Genomic DNA, 16694 nt, shown 5'->3' on the forward strand with positions numbered 1-16694 from the left:
GTGGTGGCCTCCACGTATTTAGAGCAAAAATGTTGGAGATACTATTAACATTTCAGTAGAACAACCTCAGCCGTTTATTTGATCCCCTATCTCTCTACCTTCTCCAAATCTAAATGTCCTACCATATCGTCCCTTAGCTGACTTGCAATGGGTAGCAGATAAAAGGAAGTTGTTTAGGGCAACAGCGGTAAATGTGAATCTTGATCATGCCCAGGAATACTAAACCTAGAAAAGAACAACTTGCGGCACAACGATCTGACTAAGAGTATTGTACTGCTCCTTGGAAACTCTGTGTACGAGGTAGACGATAGGACGATTCCTACTTGGCGTTTCTTTGCAAGACTTTTCCTCTTGCGTGAGCGCTAGCCCAATTTTTTGCGTTTAGAATCTTTCTCTCTTGTGTGAAATACGGTTAACCGATTAGATCAGTTTTCATGCAAGTATATCTGGTTGATGAGATTGTGTACATAGTTTCTATTTGATTTTTAGAATCACATGTTTCAGATCTAACAACACAATAAGAAGAAAAGGATGAATTGACATTAGCAGTAAAACAACTGTACAAATCTACTGAGATTCACTAGATGGGGTTTCGTTGCTTTCAGATAGATGGGGCGGGGAAAGATAGAAATAAAGAGGATCGAGAACCGAACAAATCAGCAGGTGACGTTCTCAAAGAGGCGAAGTGGGCTGATAAAGAAGGCGCATGAACTGTCTGTGCTGTGCCAGGCAGAAGTGGGTCTCATCATCTTCTCCAGCCGAGGGAAACTCTTCGAGTACGGCAGTCACGGGTATGCATTTGTTTAACTCTTTCATCTTTTCCTTCACATCCGTAGGGTTTTCGATTCGAGCGAGCACTACTTTGTCTATCTCTTAGGGTTTTATTTCTAAAGGCCAAAAAAAGTTAGAATTACATCCAGGATAGCTGCGACCTTGATCTATCTGAATGACAATTGATTAATATTTAAGGTATTTTCAGCAATTTGGGTTTTGATAATATGTTACCAGCCAATATGCTTCCCAAGAAAACTTTCACTAACTGGGTAACAGCCAAGCCTGGATTTCTGACCAGAAGCCTTCAAATTGCTCAAAAAATAATAATTTAAATAAATTATAAGCCAGAACAGAAACGAGTTGGATTGTACCATTCAAACCTATTAAATAAACAATAATCCAGAACAGAAACAAGTTGTATTATCCCATTCAAAACTCAATAGACCCTTAAGCCATACAGCCGGGGCTATTTATAGATTCAACAAATTGCTATTTGCCTCGTTTATATTGCCAGTACTCTTATGCAAAACTTACCATAGAATTTTTACAAAAAAAATTCATAGAATTAATTTTAGGGAAAGAATATAGTAAACTGATTGATTTACGGAAGCTTAAACCACATTCGAAAAATATTCTCAGAAATTATACTTCTGTGAAAAATTTGTTTATAAAATTTAATTTAGCATAGAAAAGATTTATAATATATTTTAGAACTTCAAAATTATACATAAATAAAAATTGTAATTATTATTTAAAAAATTATTATTTATAAAATAATATGATAAAGTTTTTATAAGTATAAGATAATATGAAAAAGCTTATGTTACTTTTGTTAGCTTTGGAGTCCATTTGCTATTATTTAGTAAGTAATTGTTTTGCTAACTAATTGGTTAGATTAGAAACAAATATTTGTTAATTAATTGACCACTTTTGGAAACAACTAGAAATCGACTTGGATAGGGTTGTTAAGTTGTTTTAGTCTCAACCGTCGATTGTAAATCAATCTCGACCGTTGGTTTACCAACAGGAGTAGTATAAAAGGAGGTCAGGGGGGCATTTGGAGAACATGAAGTTGGGTGAAACATTTGCAGTGCTAGCAAATGAGTTTGTAAGTTTGCAGTGTTAGCAAATAGTCTTCCAGTGTTAGCAAGGGCACAATGTTAGCGTGGGAATAGCAGTGGGGAATATCAGCGGGATAAATTAGGAGGTTGTCAAAATTCTGCTAGTAAGAGCCAAGGAATTTTGTATCTCTTGATTTGCTGAAGTTTAATATAATTTCTCATCTGTAGAATTGAGTTTTCCATTAGGGGTTTTTCCAGGGACAATTTGTCCGAAAATATTGTGTTCATTGTGTTGTGCATTTCTTTCCGTATTTTATAAATGAAGTTGCAGTTGTGTTATTTTTCGATGTTAGCTGAGAATTTATTTTTAATAGTTTAATAATCGTTTATGATAGGAGATTAATAATTACTGATTGCAATAGTTAATTTTTTCACATGGTATCAAAGCATTGTTAAGGGTAGAAAAGTTTTGCCCTAAAAAAGAAATTTTGATCTCTTTAGATTTATTATTGCTTTAAACCCTTGAGATGGCTTCAGCTGGTTTGAGAGATCAAGATAGATTGGATGGTGCCTCAAATTTTGGTGTCTGGAAGGACAAAATTTTTTTATTGTTGGAAGAGAATGGTATCAAGGATTATGCTACTAGTGTTGTACATGTACCAATGGATGCAACACAGCTTGCAGTGTATAAGAAGGATGATGTCAAAGCATGGAGGATTATCCTTGATGGTGTTAAGGATCATATTGATCCACATATCACAGAGCTAGATATGGTGAAGAAGATGTGGGATGCCATTCTGAATCTATACTAGAATGCTACCACTAACAGGAAGTTGATTCTCAAAGAGAAGCTAAAGAATACCTAATGAATCAGGGAGAAGATGTCACAAGTTACCTCACCAAGATTAGACTTGTCAAGGACGAGTTAGCAGCTATTGGAGATAGCCCTAGTGATGACGAGCTATTGAGAATAGCCCTAAATGGGTTTACTAAACAATGAAGTCTCTTTGTTCATGTTGTTAGTGGATGAGATACTTTACCGAGTTGGGATCGACTATGCACTAATTTCACTTAGGAGGAGTTTAGACTAAGTCTTGTTAATGGGGCAAACAAGAGTTAGAAAAATGAGGTGGAACAAGAGAATGTTGCCCTAGCGGGTAAAGGAAAAGCAAAGAAGGGATCTAGCGAAGGATCGAATTCACAAAATGAAAAGAAGAAGAAGGACCTTTCTAAGGTTAAGTGCTTTGGATGTCACGAGTTTGGCCACGATGTCAGTGATTTCTTAGAGAGGAAAAAGGGTAAGAAGCAAGTGGAAACTTTAGCAAGTGCGGAAGAACTCTCCAATAGAATGGAAGATGAGTTTGCACTCATAGCTTGTATGGTTAGCTCAACCTCAAAGTGTATTTGGTATATAGATAGTAGGGCGTCATTTCATATGACAGAAGTTAGAGATTACTTCTTGTTGTCACTTAGGTTTGCACCCTTGTCCAAGGCTTATGCGCGAGGACAACCTAGTGAAACATGGAAACAACCTCCAAGCTATGGGACTTGAACTGCGAGGTTGAGTCTCCGGAGAAGGTCGGCTTCCTCTTCCTATCAGGGTGCACCTAACTACTCTTGGAGAGGAAATGGGAGAGAGAGAGCACAAAAGAAAATCTACCTAGTCTAATCTAAGGAGGTGATGCACCAAAATAGAGTGTTCAGACTTCTTTTCTGCCCATATATGCACTACAAAATGAAGATAACATCCAAAAGACATACACACCCAGACTTATGTCAATCAATAACCACATACAGACCAGGAAACCAACTGAATAACACAAGGAAAAGGATTCACTTATATATTATCCAATAGGCCAAAAATAGACACAGTATGCAAGCCACAAATCTCAACAATACATCAATGAGAGGCAAGATGGATGCACATATGCATTGATGGCTAAAGGAGATGATACAAAATATTATACAACTTAGAGACAAAGGGAATTTTACACTGCAGACCTGCGAGCAGTAGCAGAGAAATCAAAAAAGGAATCCCTTCAAGAAAAGATCACAAAAATGCCTTTATAGTTCAGGCATAACTAAAGATTTTTGCATTACATTTACTTCTCAACTACTAGCAATAACTTCTCACCCTGAAAATCCAATCAAAGATCTGGTGTTCTTGAGTACCAAAATCTGATATTCCTTTGAGAAAGAGCCTGGAGAAGACAAAACAGTGCCATAACTGCATTCTGACCAGGTAGATGGATCGATTGAGACAGTGGAGTGTCTCCCTATGTTTCACATTCATTTTTGGTAGGTCAGGATTGATCATGAAGATCATATCGCAAGATAAAATCTATCACCTTCGCCCCTTAGGTTCATGAGTCAGAAGGGGGTCAGAGAGTCAACCTAGTTCCACAAGCCAACTGGGCCACGCGGGCCAATTGCTTCTTTTCGTTCCGCCACCTAGGAAGTCCTTTGTGGTTGACCACCCTTTTATTGAACTACCCGCGCCACCCTCCAGACTATTATCATTAATCGTAACGACCGTCAACCGTTAACCGCCAACCTTAGCCGAGCCAGCGAGACACGTGTCAGCAAGATGCTATGTTGCTATGGTAAAGATCACACAACTTCACCATAGCAAGATAGTGCCTTCCGTTGATCTACCCTGATCTAACGATCGTGAATGCTCGTCATGTTCCTCGCTGTTCTCACCCTGGGCCCATCATATCTGGCGCCACCTCAACAACCGCACTATGCCCAAATGACACCTGGCAATATCTAACAGACGTACCCTTTGCAACTTGGCCCCACTAATCCACGTGGTCATAGGGCACCATGTCACTATGGTAAAGATCGCGCAACTTCACCATGGTGACATGGCGCCTTCCATCAATTTTCCTTGATCCGAGGGCAAGAAAAATAGATACTGCCCCCTGCCCTCAATGTATCAATCAATGGGAACCGGCCACGTGCCAACCATCTATATTTCTTGCACCTCTGAACTTGGACGCACCAAATACGTGTCATCAGGGCACCATCTTGCTAACTTAAATCTCGTGCAGCTTATCCATAGCACGATGGTGCCTGTCGTTGATCTTCCTTGATCCGACGGTGGAGAAGTTAGCCCTTTCATGCACTGGCGATGCTGACTGTATTTTTAGCTGGCATATGTGGTTGCTCCCCATTGGCCTAACGAATCACCACCTTGGTCTGACAAAGCACCAACTTGGAGGGTTCATACTGCCCTAACCCTACTGAGGGACACATGTCAACCAGGCGCGATGTCGCCAACGGAAAATTCATGAGTTTTTTGTTGGCGCCATGGTGCCTTGCTGCATTTTGAAGCTTTCTGGCCCATGAAACTAACCGCTCGCCGCTAACTTTCTTGGTGACGCAACTTGCCCGCCGTTAGACCTTTCCGTCCGGCACTATGTCGCTATGCAAATTTTTTGGCCAACACACAATAGCGACATAGCGCCCACGGTGCCGTGGAACCTTTCCAACCCAGTGTGAAACTATTTCGTTGCCAAAACATGTTGCTCGGCCTGTTGGACCCACTGGACACGTGGCGAAAAGGTGCCATGTCATGAACGTAAATCTCGCGTAGCTTCTGATGGCGATATAGCGTCGATCGTAGATCTGACTTAGATCTGATGACAGAGAACCTGTGGGCCATGGAAACTTTTACAAGGTTTGATCATTTAGATTTTTTGATGTCTCCTAGGCATTAGAATAATATTAATTCTAGGGACTAGCCGTTGGACGAGCTGGACATTTAAAATTCGAATACTTGGCGGGTGAAGAAATGATAACATTTCTGGTGACTCACAAGGGGCATGAGCCTACTTGATGCATGACCAGTGCCTGTAACAATCCATTGGGCCATAGGGTCGAAAAAGTGTGAATCTGAGAACTGCAAAATCCTAACCCTTCTGGGAGGAGATCAAAACATTGAAAACCCTAGCTCTACGACTGCAACTGGAAACAAAAACAAAACTTCCTCTACAACTTGAGACACCTCAAAATCTGCTACCTCATAGGGAGATGGTTGTGCCCGTGCACTTCTTGAAAAGTAGGAAACAACAGAAAAGAAACTAAACTACCTATATACAGGAACTTGACCCAAATTAGAAACAAGCTTTAAGATAAATCCCATTGACTAGAATGGGAAAAATCTCTCTATTTGGCCTGCTCAACTGAAATGCATTAGCCTGTTTGCAACTGGCAATCCGATAGAGGCCACTCCATAGTGGGTCAAACTTGGAATGTCTTCCTGGTTTTGCTCTGTCATAATCCCACTTTAGAACTAATCCTCCTTTTCTGAAGGTCCTAACCCTAGTTTTCTTATCAAAACTCCTTTTCATCTACTGTTGATGTATCTCTAGGGTTTGAATAGCCTTATTTCTCTTTTCTTCTAGTTCAATCAACTCTACCATTCTTACTAACATGGCATTATCTTCAATCAATTCCAGCTAATGAGCCAACTCAAAGGATGGGAATTCCAATGAAATTGGGAGTCTGGCCTCCCTACCATATACTAGCACAAAAGGTGAATTCCCAACAGATCTCTTGGGTGTTATCCTATCAGCCCATAGAGCAGTTCTTAATTTCTTATGCGAGACCCTCTAATTGTCTTCTATTGTCCTCTTCATGATTCTGATTAGATTCTTGTTGGAAGACTCAGCCAAACCATTACCCTGGGGATAGTAATTTGATGATGTGCTCAGGTAGATATTGTGATTCATTGCCCATGCACAAGTCTGGGTCCCAACAAAAGACCTAGCATTGTCTAAGATGATAGTAGAAGGAGCACCAAACCTACATACAATTCCATCAAGGAATTCAACAACTGATGGTTCTATGGCATCCTTCAAGGCAACTGCCTCTGTCCATCTAGTGAAATAATCAGTAACAGCCAAAATGCATTTATGACTTGCACTAGATGGAGGATTAATAGGGCCTATAAAATCCAACCCCCACTGAGTAAAGGGCTGGTCCACCTAAATAGGACGAAGGGGGAGAGTTGCAAGCCTTTGTTTGCCCGAGAAGAAAGCACATTTCTCACATTTTCTCACATATCCATAACAATCATGGAATAGAGATGGCCAATAATAACCAGCCCTCATGATCTTCATGGCAATCGTTCTTGCAGAGAAATGGCCACCATCAGGGCCATCATGAAGTTCCTTAATCATCCTCTCAGCCTGATCGTTTTCAATGCATCTCAATAGGGTCCCATTAAAATCCCTCCTGAATAGGATACCATCAATCACAACATAGGGAATGGACTGCAGTCTATATTGTCTTCTTTTAGCTCTATCCAATCCCTAAGGGTATCCATCCCCTAATAAGAAGCTCTTCATATCATTTATCCATCTCCTTGGACCATTAACATTTCCTTTCTCCTGTTGCTATGTTATTACCATAGCAGGCTCTTCATCTGAATCTTGGCCTAATAACATTTCTTTGCACAATCCTCTCCCTCTTACCAGCTTGGTAATCTAAATATCCACATCATATTCCATTACCCTAGTGATCCATCTAGTTCTCTTTTCACTGATATCCTTGCTTAACAGGCAGTCTTTTACACTGGCATGGGGCACCAACAAATGGATCCTATTGTGGGATAAGAGGTGCTTGAATTTCTTCAAGGCTCTAATGACTGCAAGGGCTTGCTTCTACATAACTATACTTATCTTCATATTCCTTGAGCCCTTCACTGAAGAAGGCTATGGGCTGCTCCTCATCCTTGCCATTTGTTTGAGTCAAGACAGCAGAGATACTTGACTCACCACCTAGAGTGTAGAGGATGAAATCTTTCTCAAAATTTGGGTTCATGAGAGTAGGGGCTAAGGTTATGGCTATCTTGATCTCTTCAAAACTCTCCTTCCCTTCCTTAGTGCATGAGAAAACCATACCTTTCTTAAGCATAGATGTAAGAGGTTTCACCATGGTAGCAAGATTAGGAATGAACCTTCTTACAAAATTTATTCTACCCAGCAAACTTTGCAGCCCCTTCTTGTGTTTAGGAAGAGGAAGGGCAAGTATTGCCTTTGTTCTTTCTGAATCAATGGTCAACCCATCCTTAGATACAATGTGTCCCAATAATTTTCCTTGGCTTGTAGCAAAGACACACTTGGCTGGGTTAAGGGAAACCCCAAACTCTCTACATCTTAGAAATACCTATCTTAGATGATCAAAATGATCTTCTACATTTTTTGAATAAACAGTTATATCATCAAGGTATACTAAGACAAACTTGTCAATTAATTTTTTGAAGGCCATCTCTATTGCCTTCTGAAATGTGGCACCTGCATTTGTTAGCCCAAATGGCATCTTGCAATAAGCATAGGTGCCTCATTTAGTAGTAAATGTTGTCTTATATATGTCAGATTCTTTAACCAGCACTTGATTATAACTAGAGAATCTATCAAGAAAAGAGAATCTCCTTGAACCACTGACCTTGGACAGAATCTGCTCCATGGAAGGGAGAGGATGGTGATCTTTAAGAGAAGCCTGATTAAGGTATCTAAAGTCCACACATGGTGTGATTTCTCCATTCTTCTTCCTTACAGGGACAAGGTTAGCTACCCATGATGAGTGTTTGATAGGAAATATTATATTAGCCTCTATCAACTTGGATAGTTCTTTTCTCATTAGGGGCTCAATCTTAGGATTCACTGGTCTCTATTTTTGCCTTACTGGTTTGGCCTTATCAACTAAATCTATGGTATGCTGAAAAAAACTAGGATCAAATCCTTTTAAGTCATCATATGTCCAAGAAAATACATCATTAAATTCTTGACATAACTGAATGAAGTTTTCTTGCCCAATTTCAGAACATTCCTTCCCCATATTCAAAGATTTTCCATCAGCAATTGTAACTGGAGCATAATCATCCTTTTCTATGGCTAGATTCATCCCTTTGCCTCTTGTTTGATCATCATAATTAAAGACACTCTCCAAGGTAATGAGACCCTTGGGAAACTTGTTAGAACTGAGGTGAATGATCTGATCACCATACTGGTCTTGCAGTCTTGACTGGTTTCTATTTGAGAATTCTGCCTCATTCTGCAAGAAACTCACAATTTGCTCATCAGAATCAAACACCTGCCAACGAGTGTTGTTTTCAGGGATGGCAGGCCTCACTACCACTCTTATTTGTTGCTTCTTCTTTTTCTCAAGATTCCATGGTACATCATAACCTGCACCCACTGCTGCAAGTCTATCAACATGTCTATTTTATTTCCTAGGAATGTTCTGAATATTAAATGCATTGAAGCCCTCAAGAAAATCCCAGACTCCATGTTTGTAAGACTTGAGTAGGCCATTTTTGGTGATATTCTAGTTTCTCACTTGGTTAACTACCAACTCACTATCCCCATATACTTTCATGGCTTGAATTCCTCTCTTTTGGGCAAGTAAGAGACCTTAAATCAAAGATTCATACTCGGCCACATTATTGGTGCAACTAAATTGGAGTCTAAAGGAAAAGTAGTATCTTATTTGTGCAGGAGAGATCAGCATAACACCAGCCCCTGACCCATTTCTATTCCTTGAGCCATCAAAGTACATACTCCATGTTCCATTTATATCATCATTAGTCCCAGTAAGATCAGGAACTTGAGCATCTTTCTCTATTATGCAATATGTACTAAGGCCTATCTCAAGAGTCTCTAACATAGGCTCAAATTGATATGCATTTACCCACTCATCCAAGAAGAAGTCAGGAATCTCTGTTATGGAAGTGACAGGCTCATTTTCTATGTCATTTTCATCCATCTGTAGAATAGGGTAATTCATGTTGATGGGATTAGGGGTGTAAGATTCAGTGTGATGAAGGGCTTGAGGTTCTGCTCTAATTGGGGCATTGGCTGCATATCTGGTCTTAAATGACATATATGACCAATCAGTAGATATGAATCCACCAATTTTAGCAGTGAAGTCTCTTGAAAGACAGATAGCAAAATAAGGCTTGACTTCAGCAACAGATATGTCTTGAACCACAGTGCAACCAAGGCATGCATGTAGGGCCATTTCCACATTCCTAAGGATACCTACAGTTTTGATAGCACTACCATCTAATTGTAATACATCCCTAACAATGGGCTCATGTTTCATTCCTAAAGCATCAGCAACACACCTAGGTATTACTGAGCTACTAGCCCCTAAATCTATCATGCAATTATGGACTAATTTTCCCCCTATAATTAGAGAAACATAGAATGCAGGTGGTCTAACCTTTTTATTTGTCTCCACATCGCCTACTGGTTATACTAGACTTGTGGCACTCTCCATGGTAGATGGTTGATCCTTGGGTTCAATCTTCTCTAATTCTTGCTGCAACATCATCTTCTGCATTGGTATGATAGCAACAACATCCCACATGGAAATGTTCACATTTGTCCTCTTCATTTGTTCTACCACACTGAAAGGTGTATTAGGAACTTTGGTAGAAACTTTGGGAGCTGCACTTATAAGAGGTTGAGATGGAGCAACATAAGGATCACTTGCATGTTTCTTTCTAGAATCTTGCTTTTGCTGCTGTGAAGTACTTGTTTGTTCATTTGCTGCTTGTGTATGAGGTATAGCACTTGAAGTTGAGGCCTGCTTAGGAGAAGGAGGAGCATCATATTCCATAGCTCTCTTCTTACTTCTTGTGTTATGAGCAATGGAATCCTAGTTTACATTACAATGCTCCCCAATCTGATGATTCATGAAAGAGCAATCATCATGTCCTTGAATATATGAGGCCTCCTTGGAATGATCCTCCTTGTACAATTGCTTTGCTGGAGGTTCTTGGGCAGTTAGGGCCAAATAAGATTCTACCTTCTGGCACATGCAATAGGCATAAGAATAGTTGCAAGAAGGATAGAAATCTTTATCTTGGGCCAACTTATTTTGAGGGACCATAGCTCTATTCTGATTTGAGCTTGAAGCAGAAGCATGACTATTTTGCCTACCCTGATCAAAAGAGCTATTCCACTGATTAGGATGCCTACCACCATTTGGAGCCTGATATTGCAATTGGGGAGGCTTGCCACCTTGAGCTTGCTGCCTTTCTAAGGCCACCACCTTGTTACTCATTTTTTGTATCATAGAAAATCTATCCTCTAATCTCTTCCCTTGGTCCTTCAACTCCCTCCCCTATTCTTGCAATTTTTTGTCTAGGGTCTTCTCTCTTTTATCTGCATTCAGCACTAGACTTTGGAGCATCTCTTTGAGTTCATCTATCCCATTTGAGGATGTGGAAGCATGGGGAACTGGAGTAAGGGCTTGTGATGTAGAAGTTGTAGGAAGAGGGGCCATTGCTGGTTGGTGGTTAGGAACATCAGGAAAGAAAGGCATAGGGGGCCTTGGAGCCAATTTTCCTCCTTGTATCAGGATGTTCTCGGCTTTTATGGCTATCTCATAAGCATTAGGCAAGGTATCTACTCCCATAGTTTGGATTGTAGTGGCAATGTCACTATTAAAAGTTCGAAGGTAATGCAAGAAGGCATTACCAGGGGTAGGTTTCACTGTAGTGGGTATTCTATCCCATGTCTTTTCAAATCTATAATTAAAATCAATCATACATTCATGGGGGCTCTTTTTATTGTAGTCAGTTGCTCTAAAAGTGACAAATGGTCTCTCTTATCCTCAAAATGTTTGCATAATCTTGCTCCTAGTCCATCCCAATCAGTTATAGAACCATGAACTAAGCCTCTATACCACTATAATGCTTTTCCTTTTCAAGATGAGGCTAGAAGTCTGACAAAAACATCATCCTCTATAATACCATGAATATTACAGACATTTGCTACCTCTTGGATATGCTCTAAAGGGGAGATGGAAGTTTCACCAGTAAAATCAGGTATACCATTTAGTGCAAATACTGCTATATCATGTCTTTGGGCTAACAATAGAGGACTTCCACCATTAAAGGTGGCAAAAGTATGAACTCTTGGTTGTGCCATGTAAACAAGTGTTCTATTGATGAGTGTTGATGGCAATCTAGGCTAAGTTCAAGCAATAGGAGGAGTAGAGACAGATCTTACAGGTATATTAACTGTTATTACACCCCTAAATGGTGATAATGAAGTTCTAGTCCTCCTTCTTCTAGGATTTGAAAGAGAAAGCTCTTGATATTGAAATTTACCTCTAGAAGTCGCCCTTGTTTCAGCTTTGGGCATGAATTTCTGCAACTTTGGCCTGGAACCAGATTTGCTGATGTTTAGAGTTGCCAGGTACTTTGAAGGATCAGCCTCTTAAAGGCTTGAATACTGAAGCCAGCACTACCTCTTCAGCATTAATCTCTGAAACTTTTTCTTCTTGACACCAGTAGACTTAAAATTTTGTTTAAGAAAGTGTCCCACCAGGCATGCCAAAAACTATTGTCACTTAGGTTTGCACCCTTGTCCAAGGCCTATGCGTGAGGACAACCTAGTGAAACATGGAAACAACCTCCAAGCTATGGGACTTGAACTGCGAGGTTGAGTCTCTAGAGAAGGCCGGCTTCCTCTTACTATCAGGGTGCACTTAACTATTCTTGGAGAGGAAAAGGGAGAGAGAGAGAGCACAAAAACAAATCTACCTAGTCTAATATAAGGAGGTGATGCAACAAAATAGAGTGTTCAGACTTCTTTTTTGCCCATATATGCACTAAAAAACCAAGATAACATCCAAAAGACATACACACCCAGACTTATGTCAATCAATAACCACATATAGATCAAGAAACCAATTGAATAACACAAGGAAAATGATTCACTTATATATTATCCAATAGGCCAAAAATAGACATAGTACGTAAGCCACAGATCTCAACAATACACCAATGAGAGGCAAGATGGATGCACATATGCATTGATGGCTGAAGGAGATGATACAGAATGTTATATAGCTCAGAGACAAAGGGAATTTTACACTGCAAACCTGTGAGCAGTAGTAGAGAAATCAGAAAAGGAATCCCTTCAAGAAAAGATCACAAAAATGCCTTTATAGTTCAGGCATAACTAAGGATTTTTGCATTAAATTTACTTCTCAACTACTGGCAATAACTTCTCACCCTGAAAATCCAATCAAAGATCTGGTGGTCTTGAGTACCAAAATCTGATATTCCTCTAAGAAAGAGCCTAGAGAAGACAAAACGGTGCCATAACTACATTCCGACCAGGTAGATGGATCAACTGAGACGGTGGAGTGTCTCCCTATGTTTCACATTCATTTTTGGTAGGTCAGGATTGATCATGAAGATCAGATCGCAAGATAAAATCGATCACCTTCACCCCTTAGGTTCATGAATCAGCAGGGGGTTAGAGAGTCAACCTAGTTCCACAAGCCAACTAGACCATGCGGGCCAATCGCTTCTTTTCTTTCCACCACCTGGGAAGTCCTTCATGGTTAACCACCCTTTTATTGAACTAACTGTGCCACCCTCCAAACTTTTGTCATTAACTATAACAATCACACTAACCGTCAGTCGTTAATCGCCAACCTTAGCTGAGCCAGTGAGACACATGTTGGCAAGACGCTATGTCGCTATGGTAAAGATCGCACAACTTCACCATAGCGAGACAGTACCTTTTGTTGATCTGCCTTGATCTGACGATCATGAAGACTTGTCATGTTCCACGCTATCCTCACCTTGAACCCATCATATCTAGTGCCACCTCAGCAACTGCACTACGACCAAATGACACCTGGTAATATCTAATCGAAGTACCCTATTGCAACTTGGCCCCATTGATCCACGTGGTGAAAGGGCACCATTTCACTATGGTAAAGATCACACAACTTCACCATGGTGACATGGCACCTTCTGTTGATTTTTCTTGATCCGACGGCAAGAAAAATAGATACTGCCCCCTGCCCCTCAGTGTATTAGTCAATGGGAACTGGCCACGTGCCAACCATCTATATTTCCTGTGCCTCCAAACTTGGACACACCGGACACGTGTCATCAGGGCACCATCTTGCTAACGTAAATCTCGTGCGGCTTATCCATAGCTTGATGGCGGCTACCGTTGATCTTCCTTGATCTGACGGTGGAGAAGTTAGCCCTTTCATGCACTGGTGACAGTGATTGTATTCTGACCTAGCATACGTGGTTGCTCCCCATTAGACTAATGAAGCACCACCTTGGTCTGACAAAGCACCAACCTGGAGGGTTCATACCACCCTGACCCTACTGAGGGACATGTGTCAACCAGGCGCTATATCATCAACAGAAAACTTGTGAGTTTTCCATTGGTGCTATGGCGCCTTGCCGCATTTTGAAGCTTTTCGACCTGTGAAACTGACCACCCGCCGCCAATTTTCTCGATGACGCAACCTGCCTACCGTCAGACCTTTTCGTCGGGCGCTATGTCGCTAAGAAAATTTTTCGGCCAACACACGATAGCGACATAGCACCCACGGTGCCATGGAACCTTTTCGACCTGTTGTGAAACTTTTTTGTCACCAACAAATGTTGCCCAACCTATTGGACCCACCCGACATGTGGCGAAAGGGCACCATGTCACGAACGTAAATCTTGCATAGCTTCTGATGGTGAGATAGCGCCGACCATAGATCTGACTTAGATCTGACGGTAGAGAACGTGTGGGCCGTGGAAACTTTTACAAGGTTTGATTGTTTAGATTTTTCGATGTCTCCTAGGCATTAGAATAATATTAATTCTAGGGACTAGCCATTGGACGGGCTGTACATTTAAAATTTGAATCCTTGGTGGGTGAAAAAATGATAAAACTTCTCTAGTTACAAGGAGGAGGACACAAACATCCAAATTTCTATGGGAAACTTGTCCAAACTCAACCCTGTTGGGAAAGGGACTGTTCAGTTTCAGAGGGAGAATGGAAAGATAATTCCATTTCATGATGTGTTATATGTGCCAGGCTTAGGTATGAATTTGATTTCTATATCTATTCTTCAGGATAGGGGCTATAATGTACTCTTTAGAGGGACAAATGTGTTGATTAAGCACAAGGATTGGAAATCACCCATAACTATTGGAGTTAGGAGTGGTTGCCTTCATAGATTGCAGTTTGATACTCCTAAGGCAGTCATGAGCAATAGTAATCCTAGAGATCTTGGAGAGGTATGGCATAGGAGGATGGGCCATATTCATCATGGAGCACTTAGATTTCTTTATGAGACAGTGACAAGTGTTCCAGAGGTGAGCATAGAGCATGATGATGTATGTAAGGGATGTGTGTTGGGGAAGTTTGCAAAAGCATCTTTTCCAAGGAGTGACACCAGATCTAAGGGTGTTCTTGATCTAGTACATTCAAATTTTTGTGGACTGATGTCGACGAAATCTCTTCAAAGATATGATTACTATGTTACTTTTACTGATGATTTCTCTAGACAAACCTAGATATACTTCTTGAAGACTAAGGATGAGGTTTTTAGTTGATTCCAAGAGTTCAAGGCTCCTGTGGAGAATTCGACAGGAAAGAAGATAAAGGTTCTTCGATTAGACAATGGAGGTGAGTACAAAGGAAATGTCTTCCACGAGTTTTGTACCAAAGAAGGAATCAAGAGAGAATGGACTATTCCTTACAATCCATAGTAGAATGGAGTTGCTGAGAGAAAGAACTGTTCTATATCAGAGGTAGCAAGAGCTATGCTACATGACCAGGACATGCCTTGTTACTTATGGGCAGAGGTGTGTAATACAATAGTCTACATCTAGAATAGAGTTCCACACAAGGTGCTAGGGAAGATGACACTGGAGCAGGCTTTCACAGGGAAGAATCCAGATGTTAGTCACTTCAAGATATTTGAGAGTTTGGAATATTGTCATATTTCTAGAGATACATGTACAAAGTTAGATTAGACTATAGAGAGGGGGTACTTTGTTTGGTATAGTGAGACCTCAAAGGCATATAGGATTTTCATTCTAGGGACTAAAAGAATAATTGTCAGACGTGATGTCAAGTTCATGGAGGACAAGGCATTTAGGAGATCAAGAGATTTGCGAGTAGATGATTAGAGTGAGTAACCAACATAAGCTCCAAGACCAAGTCAAGGGCAACAAAGCTCAAGTATAGTTACTAGTATGAGTGTAGACTCAGTTAGTGAAGATTCATAGAGCATGGAGAAACAAGTACAACAAGAAATGCATCTAGAAGACTTAGAGGTTGAAATTTTATCCTCTACAATTGGCAGCGGGAACCATGAGGTTTTAGGTACACAAAGGGATACTCAAGAGTTTGTGGGAGCTCCTAGGAAGAGTACTAGACAGCGAAGACAACCAGCCAAGTTCAATGACTATGTGGCATTAGTTAGTCAGTTGGTAGATAGTGAGCCTTCTAGCTATCAGGAAGCTATAGAACATCAGGTATGGTGAGATGTTATGGTTAAGGAATATTCTTCAATAATGCAGAATGATGTGTGGGAGGTAGTACCTAGACCAACAAATAGGGCTATAGTTGGATCATGCTAGATCTATAAGATAAAGCATGGTGCAAATGGTAGCATTGAGAAATACAAGACGAGGTTCATGCCAAAGGGGTTCTCTCAGAAGGAGGGAATAGACTATGAGGAGACATTTGCTCCAGTTGCTAGGTATACTTCTATACGAGCTATAATCTCACGTGCATCATAGATGGGATGACAAATCCATCAAATGGATGTCAAGACAACATTCCTTAATGGTGAGTTGAATGAGGAGGTATACATAGAACAACTAGAAGGCTTTGTAGCACACAACAAAGAGACCCATGTGTGCAGATTGAAGAAAGCATTGTATGGACTTAAGCAAGCTCCTAGAGCATGGTATGAGCGCGTTGATACATACTTGTAGAAAATGGGCTTTGTGAAGAGTGAAGCAGATGCTAACCTCTACTACTTGGTGGTTGGGGTGAGATTCTCATTCTTGTTCTT

At 40.6% G+C, this 16694-nt stretch overlaps 1 protein-coding gene across 1 annotated transcript in view; it reads left to right on the forward strand.

Moving 5' to 3' along the window:
- Positions 1-609: 609 nt before the first annotated feature.
- Positions 610-16694, forward strand: part of LOC149537646 (MADS-box transcription factor 23-like) — a 169923-nt gene continuing 153838 nt past the window's right edge. Inside the window, exon 1 of the mRNA XM_089801394.1 lies at positions 610-791. Coding sequence (XP_089657520.1) covers positions 610-791 — 182 coding nt within the window. The remainder of the gene's footprint in view (positions 792-16694) is intronic.

The sequence above is a fragment of the Cupressus sempervirens genome, chromosome 9, assembly GCF_028749045.1.
Source record: "Cupressus sempervirens isolate cs-2001-9-10 chromosome 9, ASM2874904v1, whole genome shotgun sequence".
Lineage (NCBI taxonomy): Eukaryota > Viridiplantae > Streptophyta > Pinopsida > Cupressales > Cupressaceae > Cupressus > Cupressus sempervirens.